Below are 9,506 nucleotides of genomic sequence, written 5' to 3'. Positions count from 1 at the left end.
GCCAGCCCTGGGGCTTGAACTCAGGGCCTGAGCACTGAGCACGAAGGCTTCTTTTTGCTCAAGGCTGGCACTCTACCACTTGAGCCATCGTGGCACTTCCAGCTTTTTCTATATATGTAGTGCTGAGCAATCAAACCCAGAGCTTCATGAATACGAGGCAAGCACTCTAACACTAGGCCATATTCCCAGCCCGAGTGGAAATATTTTTAAATTAAAAAATGATATGTTGACAGTCAAGGTAGAAGATCTTTATCTGCAATAATATTCTCTCTCATTATTTAATTCCATTGTTATAGAACCTTCTCGATAACCATGGACGATCTGGCATTCATTTAGTCAGACATTAAATGGAAGTAAACCCACAGACATAACTATTAGGAGGATAAAACATTTATTTAAGTGGAAACACTAATCTTTACTTTCATCATGCAGACGTGTGTAGTTACAAACAATTTCTAATAAAACACTATATATAATATAACAAGCAAAAAATAAGTTAGTACATTGTACATTTACATACAATTTCATCAATCAACAGTTTTAAGGACAGTTTTAACCCATTTAAAACTTTGCAGCTACACTTAGTTTAAAAAAATTGCCAGCATTTCAACTTTAGCAACCCCAAGTAAGACACTAAATAGCTATTCAAGACTTCTTCGAACCAATTATACAAATACATTTTTATTTTTGGTTACAGTCCCTGCTATGCACAAGACCACTGGGAATTCTGGAACAGTTACACATTTTAAAATGGCACAAAGCAAAGCAAGGAGATCACATGCCAGCCTTGGAGAAGCTGTCTTGAAAGTGCAAACTCTGCATTTTTCTCTTCCTGAACCACTAGGATAAGATTGGGGGACCTCTGACGACACGGCAGGGTCATTAGCATGCTTTCTATACCACACTGGTGGGACATTTACTGGAATGAGGTCTCCATGTCTTGGAAGATACCTCCAGTTTTAAACAGTGACACAGGCTTCAACTAACTATAGTGCAAATCAAATACCGAGGAGCAACATGACAGAATAGAGACTGCCACAGATCGACCTCATGTTTCTCTACCTGGCACAATGTCACACAGAACACACTGGTGGAGTAACAACTTCTATTTAGGTTTTGCTGTGGAAGGTGGGGCGGCGGAGTGAATGCAGGGCCACCACGCAGCAACCCCGGAGCAAGGCTCCAAAGTTGTAGACAGGATCTGTTCCACCCCTCTGAGTACTGAATGCCCACAGGACGGTGGGCACCACTGGGGCAGCCACAGCCAACAGATCCACCAGGAAACTGCTGCTCCAGTACTGCCTCATGACACCCTCTGGAGCCAGTGGGTTGATGCCATCCAACCTTTCTTCGGCAAAAGCTGTGAAATCCAGCTCTCGCATGAGGCAGTTTGCATGGGCTTCCATAGCTGCCTTTCTGGGTAGAGTCTCCATAGGAGACAGAAGGATGGCTGAGTTCGGACTTCCTGGAGTTAAATCAAGCATTAAGGGAGAGATGGACTCTGGGAAGCTCTCTGTTGAGTCAGCCCCAGACTCTTCAGGGGATGCTGAGCTCGAGGGACAGGAGTCCCGGAGCTTGAGCACACTTTGAAGGAGCTCAGAGACAGCTGGGTTAAAGGGTAGCACATCGGTCTGCACAGCTTGCTCCATCACCACGCTGCCTTCTTCCTCCTGCCCCACCAGCAGAGGGAGGGCCTCGAGGACTTTTGCCTTTGGAGTTGAGTGAACAGGCTCCAGGTCACCAGATTCTTTAGTGGTGGCAATCACCACCTCCTCCAACAAATCTGTGCCATCAGCCAAGCTATCGCCTATCAGCAGCTCACTGTCAGCCCCTTCCTCTGTGATTTGCTCTTCTGGAGATAAGCCATTTGCCATCTTGCCCAAAGAGGTGGCCAGGGGCAAGCTTTTCCTGGGGGAATCATAAGGGAAGTCTAGACATAGTTCATCCCTCAGGGAGCCATTGTGTGCCATCTCCATGCTCTGAAGCAGGGACTCAAGCTTCTTGTTTTGGATGTTTATATCTACAAAATATTTCTGAATGCCTTTATCCTTATCAGCCAGGTTGCTCCTCATGGTTTCAATGACCTGTTTGAGCTGCTTGATCTCCTTCCTGGCTTCCTTAAGTGCCAACTGAGCCTCTACACGGTGACACTCTTCTTCGATCCAATCTTCCCTCATACGGGCCAGCTGGGACTTAAGCTCCACAATTTCAGTTTCCCTAGAGGAAAGGCAAGCACAGTGAAAAACAATCCCATCTCTGAACTAGAAAACAAGCAGCTCTGACACGGTCTAAAGCCTATGTTCTTCTTCCACTTGGAATAACAGTTTCGCAATGTTCTTCATTGGCAGGGAGCAGCTAGCTATGCACTTCCCCCATTTAATTGTTAAATAGCTAAGGTAATAATAGAAACCAGAAACAGAATCAAAATAGCTACCATTGTTTTCTTCTTTTTTTTTTTTTTGAGTTCTGACGTGTCAGGCACTACATAGTTTACAAGAATCATGCTGTACCCTATACTTAGATATTTGTGTTTTTACTATTAGTCTCATAGCCTGCTTTTGTATCCATAGCCTAACCTTTCACAAAATGTTCAAGAGTGGTTGAAAGATAGTCTATTTCACTTTCAATTGTTCATCAAAGACAGAAGCTAGAATGATGTGAGCCTTCCCAAACTGATCTCTGACCACATTTCAATGATAATATTTTGACATCTTAAAGTGCTACATCTTGCAAAGGCTTTGTGAAAAGTTACTTACTCTATCTTGTCTCAGATAAGATGATTAAAAAATCTGTCTCCATTATGTAGAATCTGTCAAACTTTATATATTTTTCAAAGGAAACTATTGCAAAGTATTTGCCAAGAAATTGTTTCTTACATGTATTTTGCTCCAAAATCAATGTAAATATATGTTTTCCTGTTAGTTTTTTATATATATGCCAGATAGCCAGGATTCACATGAGTGGGAAGAGTTATTACCAATACTTAAATTGACACTTGAATATTTTATCAAGTTTTTCTGCTTCCTCACACCTCTCTCTTCTCTAAGGGTAGAAATCTTGCAGTTTGTAAATCAAATGCTTCCAGAAAGTAAAGTCTAATTCATCCCATATACGCGTTTGTGTCCCAGATCTATTTCAGTCAGGTGAAGAAACAAATTATCCTGGATGTTGAAAAATGCCCTTTCTCAACTCCTGCACTATTATCTGCCCACAATTTCATCAAGAAAAAGAGTCCCTTGGTCTTCATCACATCCTGTGGCATAGAGGAGGAGTGGGTTGGCCAAGTAACCATGTGCTGAGGGTCAGACCCCAGACTCCCAGAAAAAGAAAACACCACCCTGACCTGAGCTCCTAGCTTCCCTGTTGAGAGTTCTGATAGTTTGTCTCAAAAAGTTCCAGAGAAAATGTATCAAGCAGAAAAACTGGCTTGTCCCCAGACTACCAAAGGCCTTTTCTCTCTAAGCTAAGATCTCCTAAGCATGTGCTGGATTTTTTTTTCCCCTTTTGAACCTGTACTTCTGGCCAAGAAAAACCAACTTCTTCCTTCAGCACAGAAATAGCTTGCAGGATTCACAATGCACACATAGATGTCCACTCTTCAGCAGAGACAAACAGAGCCTCATGAGGCCTGTGTGGCCTATTCTGTTAGATGTATGGGATTGTTCCTGCACATGTGCCAATTGAAAATAGTAACACTGCTGGGCACTGATGGCTCATGCCTGTAATCCTAGCTACTCAGGAGGCTGAAATCTAAGGATCATGGTTCAAAGCCAGGCAGGGAAGGAAAGTCTGTGAGACTCCTATCTCCAATTAACCACCAGAAAATCGAGAGTGGAGCTGTTGCTTCAAGGTATACATTGCTAGTCTTGAGCAGAAAAGTTCAGGGACAGTTCCCAGGCCCTGAGTTCAAGCCCCATGACTGACAAAAAGAAAGAAGAAAAACAATATACACACCCTATTTCTTCATGTCAAAGCTGTACTCAGAGCCAGAGAAAAGAGTGTCCTCTCTAATCTGAATTCCCCAAAACAACTTAAAAGATCTCTTTAGGGAATGTTTTAAGAAATTTGACCAAAAAGTGCTTCCCCCCCCCCTTTTTCTGTATGGTTTGGTTGAATCCAGATTCACCTTTCATGAAGTCGGCGCTCTGATTCCTTCAGCCTGGTTTTTAGGTGTCTCACGGTGACTTCTTTCTGCTGAAGAGGGGTCAAATACTGTTCTGGATTTGGGGGTCTGACGCCATGATTTTCTCCACAGGACATGTACCTTCCAGATCGTCTGAAACAATCCAAGTCATGAGAAGTTACTTTGGGCCCTATCTTTCCCCACCCCCCCCTGTGGAAAATAAGTGTTAAAATTCTAACTCCACTCTGTTGATATCAAGAAACAAGGCCTTTGAGTAATTAAGAGTTGTAAGGGTAAAGCTTTGCATTTATTACCCTTTCTAAGAGATCCTAGATAACTCTAGACTCATGGCCACCTTGTGAGGATCATATGAGAAAAAGCAGCAGGGAGCTTTCCCCAGAATCTGGCCATTCTGACATATGTCTGACCCCAGTTCCAGACATAGTGTTCAGAAAAACTTTCTGAGAAAAGCTCTCTATTGTGTGTTAGCCACCCCATATATCCACCCCATCTTTGCTGTATCAGACTGAGACACACAATCCACAGCTTGAGAAGGAACTGCAGCGGTGTGTTGAGGTCTTAGACCTCAGTAACAGATGAACTCACCTCAGAAGGCAGACTGGAACATAGCTGCCAATCTCAGGTCTGAGACTGACAGGGGAGTGTGAGGGGGTGGTATGTAGGGGAGGGAGAGGGAAGGAAGGTTTTTCTCTAACTTAAGAGTGATGACCTCTTACAACTATTCATAGGCTCCTGCTGTGTGTTCACAGTTACACTTACATTAAAGGACAGTAAGTATGGAGAAGACGAGGAGAAGGAAAGGGGCAAGATGACCTAACTTTCTGTACAATGTGCCCCTGACTAAAAATCCTGTTAGTTGAATTCAGTTTGTTCTGACCTCAGCCTCTAGTGTAAGTGTGCTGCTTTGGTGGGAATGGAAAGTTTCTTCTTGAACGAGGCTGCTCCACTCACATCAGTTGTGTTTTGTGTGAGAGGCACTCAGTGTTCTGCAAGCAGCCCAGGCTAGAATCCTGGCAAAGAGCAGGGCATCCCTGCTGTAAGAGCTGACTCATGAGAACAAGACACTCAGGGGGAAGAGGGCTGAGGAGAGCAGCCAGCTTCTCCCCTGCTGCTGGAGCAAATCCAAGCCACTGTGCTGCCTCCACCCAAGATGGCCTGTGTCCAGTTCCTTCCCTTCTGGCCCTCCTCACTGCCCTTCTGGGTGTGCAGTCCATTCTTCCTGTTCCCCATACTGTTGATTCTTTGCTTGCTCTTCAGACGTTTCTTCTATTCACTTCCTCGGGGAGATATCCAGCCATTCTCTGATCTGAGTGGACCTCCTTCCCATGTTTTGTACCTTTATGTCACAACAAGAACTGTGGAATAGCCTTAGTCTGTTTTTGTCATTAGATAATTAATGTCTTCTCCTTTGGGTATGGAGCTCCGAGCTTGCTGCTCAGCATTTGATTCTCAGTGCTGAACACAGAACTCAGTACTCCATAAACATATGATGTTGGAACAAATGAATGAACACAGGCCGACTTAATGCCTACATATCCTCCTGTGACCACTGTGCCATTGCTTTCTGTACCAAGACACTGCTTGGACAACTGCACCTGCTAAACATGGTGGTTTGTGGTCTTTCTGAAGCAATCCTTGAAGGATTATCTGAAGGGGTACAGGAAGGGAAAGAGAAGTGTCTTATTGCAGAATAAAGTAGGGGATTGAGAGCTGCACACTGTTTTTCTTTTTTAGAGAAATGCTGAAGCATGGATTTGGAGGGGAATGGGACTCACCTCATGACTGGGCTACAGTCACTTCCTTTGTAGGAGCCTGAGTTGCTACTACTTGGGGAAGAAGGTGCATAATTGGGATGGATGTTAACTGGGCTCAGCTGATTCCGGCACAGCATGGAAAGAAGGTCTTTTTCCCGAGGGGATGGTGGGCTGTTGACAGACTTGTGCAATGAAGCTCCATTACTCCGCCCATGGGGACCTCGACTAGAAGAACATGACAAATGTTACAGCCCTTGTGGCTACAGATGCCTTTGCCTTCCAAGACCCAGTTACTACTAAGGCAATACAATTCTTAGCCTCAAATAGGGCAATCTAATTCCTGATGCGAACTGTCCTGATGAATAGCCTTTCCTCACTTACCTGATTTTTTCCCCTCTCCTTGTAGTATTAGCACAAGAAGATTTATACTCTGCTCTTCTTTCAAACAGTTTCTGACCATAAAGCTTGTTTTGGATTAAACCCAATTGCCTGTTAAGAACACACACCAGGTAAAATATTGATTTGGCATAAGTTCACTTAGGCGGCTGTTTTGAAAGTAGGGTTTTGTTCCAGTACATTTGTTTTGGTTTAGAAATATTTGGTTTTGGTTCGTATTGGGGTAAGAAAATTAAGCTAGTTCATTTAAACGATCAAGATGATGGAGCTGCCCATTATGGAGAAAAAACAGACCAAGAGAGGATATTTAATGTTTTACTTTACTTTCCCTTCCTAACTTGCCACAACCTTTCCCATTTAACTATAAAAATGTCTGCACAGCCCCTTCTTGAGTCCTTTGTCTCTTGTTTTGTCCTCTGCAGCAGGAGGCTGGTTTGTACCTTTTCCAAAATGGAATTTGAGTATCATCACCCTCTTCAGTTCCCTCCAGATTCAAGGCCAAACTCCTTGCAGTAGCTACCTAGTAGCTAATCCACCATCCCTTCCAACCCCAGCCTCCACCATTCCTCATCTGTTCTACATCATTCCAAATAATTTAGTTTGCAGAAGGATCCATGCTGGTGATTATTTCTCTTGCCTAAAACATTGTCCCACTTCCTTCTCTAAGCCCCTGGATACCAAGATGCCTCACACTTCAAGACTGATGGGAAGCTTCTCCCAGCAGAGTTCTCTAAATTTGCTTTTCCTAGGTCATTGGAGACACCTCTTTTTGGTGCTGTCTAATGTCCTGTACAAACTGCTGGCATGGAATTGCTGAACAGTATCTTCACTGAATACTTGCTTGTCTTGCCCTACACTGGGGTATCTCTGAAGGCAGGAACACGGCTTGACCTTCTATAGCTACACCACTTCCCAACACACACTAGGTGCTCCCTACATGGCTGCTGAGTGAAGAAACTGGATTTCTGTCCTGGCACTATCACATACTTGAAACTTAGAACGGCCACAAGCCATTTCATATGCATGCACACACATACACACGCACACACACTCCTTCTGCCTTCAACACAGAGTTCATATGAACACCAAATGCATTCAAAGTGGGCCTACTCAGGAAAGTTCATGAGGCTCCTATCCCCAACTAACCAACAAAAAGCCAGATGTAGAGTTGTGGTTCAAGAGGTACAGCACCAACCATGAGTTTGAAAAAGCTAAAGGACAGAATATTAGGTCCTAAGTTCAAGCCCAAGCCCCTCTTAAAAAAAAAATCAGCCAGGCACTGGTGGCTCATGCCTATAATCCTAGCTACTCAGGAGGCTAAGATCTGAGGATTGTAGTTCAAAGCTAGCTAACCCAGGAAGGAAAAGGCTGTGAGTCTTTTATCTCCAATTAACCATCAGAAAGAAGTGCTGCTGTGGCTCAAAGTGGTACAGCATTAGGCCTAGCAAAAAACAACTTCAGAGACAGTGCCCAGGCCCTCACTCAGTTCAAGTCCCACAAACAACAACAACAACAACAACAACAACAACAACAACAACAACAGCAAAATCAAATGCATTGGGCAAGCAGCAAAGCACTTGCTAGCAAGCACAAGGTCCCAAATTCAAATCCCAGTATTATATAAAAACAGTAACCAAAACAAAACACACAGATATAAAAACAATCAAATGCATCTTAGACACCAAGTGCAACTCAACTATAGACTGATATTACTGGGTTATCTTGTTTGGATAGTCCAGTTCATCTAGTTGCAGAGATTTAATATCCAATCTCCAGAATGATATCCATCTGGAGAATGTTGGAATTTCTTAAATAGGACAACAGTTCTATCAGGAATATTACTTGATGACATTTCAAGGAAATGAATAGGAAGAAGAAGATTCATTTTAGATACCGGTGCTGCTTTTTGACAACCCTTTCCATTTGCAATTTTACCCATGGCTCAAATCCAACTGACATGTATGTCAGCGGCAAATGTATGTAAATGTGAAGGCGACTGTGGGTATGGGTAAACCTGGCACCATCACCATAATTACTTATGTAAAATCAGATGTAATTTCAACTAGCTGTCAACCTGGGAAATAACATATACATGAAGCCTCCAAACTCTGAAGTTAGAACTTCCTTTCCTCCAAGTTCTGAAGTTAGAACTTCTTTCCTCTTGAAATCATCCCAAAAGCCTTGTTCTTCCTTTTGCAAGAAAAGGACACTTTATATGGAACAGATGGGCTGATGGCTTGGTGACAAACCAACTTTGAGCAGTCCAGGAGTGGGAAGAACTTTATGAGTAGCTGAAAGGAACATGAACTCTGGCTTAAATTTTCTTCTCCATGCTTCACTTGCAAGCCTGGCACTGGCTAGCTTATTTCTTAATGTGACTACAAGACATATGGAGGATTAACCCTTATAAATTGCAAAAGAATATGGAGAGCCATTCCTCACTTTTACATGGGAAGGAAGAATAGAACTTAACCTTATGGAGAACCGCCTGTGACTCTGGGGCAGATCCAGATATATTATAAACACTTCCATGTCACTAGCCCACCATCCTAGAAGGCTGGCATAATTAGTATCTCCTACTTACACATGAAGTAATTGAGGCTCAGGAAGGAGAGATGGTCCACAAACACACTGCTGAGGTTGGATCTTTTTAACTTTACAATAATGTCTCCTACTTTACACAAATGGAGGCCATTGTTTTAGATTATAAACAGGCATGTAGGTACTGCCACTGTGTGTTATTATTACCTAAATATTTCACCACTAATATCCATAGTTCAATGAAGAGCTAAGCTATATGATTAATGACAAATTAGTTATATGAGAATTTCCAGAAAACTCACCTACTACAATAAATAAACAATGACACTATGTCATCATCAGCATCATCACCACTAACACCACCATCACTCTCTTATTTCTCCTACCTTTCAGATAAATGCAAAGTGAGAGAGTTGTAATAGCAATGCTTCTCTTTTCCAGAGTAGTTGGAAAGTAAAAGAAATGAGAAACATAGAAGGAAATGTCATGAGGGGAAGAAAATTCCTATACTCTAACCATGGCCCTTAATTCAGTTAATTCTACTGCCACTACTTATCAGTACCATCACCATTTCTTCTTCTTCTTCTTCCTCCTCCTCCTCCTCCTCCTCCTCCTCCTCCTCCTCCTCCTCCTCCTCCTCCTCCTCCTCCTCTTCCTCCTCCTCTTGCTCT

General features: G+C 43.0%; 1 protein-coding gene across 4 annotated transcripts in view; it reads right to left on the bottom strand.

Moving 5' to 3' along the window:
* Positions 1-372: 372 nt before the first annotated feature.
* The window catches only part of Sybu (syntabulin), a 65,648-nt gene continuing 56,514 nt past the window's right edge, over positions 373-9,506 (bottom strand). For 3 of the 4 annotated variants that reach the window (XM_048358394.1, XM_048358392.1, XM_048358395.1), the window contains exons 5-7: positions 5,920-6,123; positions 4,127-4,276; positions 373-2,217 (exon numbers count right to left, since the gene is read on the bottom strand). In XM_048358394.1, the coding sequence (XP_048214351.1) occupies positions 1,110-2,217; positions 4,127-4,276; positions 5,920-6,123 (1,462 nt within the window). In that variant the 3' untranslated portion in view covers positions 373-1,109. The remainder of the gene's footprint in view (positions 2,218-4,126; positions 4,277-5,919; positions 6,124-9,506) is intronic. The other variant, XM_048358393.1, reaches the window with a different exon arrangement.

Source organism: Perognathus longimembris, chromosome 12 (assembly GCF_023159225.1).
Source record: "Perognathus longimembris pacificus isolate PPM17 chromosome 12, ASM2315922v1, whole genome shotgun sequence".
NCBI classification, from domain to species: Eukaryota; Metazoa; Chordata; class Mammalia; order Rodentia; family Heteromyidae; genus Perognathus; species Perognathus longimembris.
This window is presented reverse-complemented; position numbering and strand designations above follow the sequence as displayed.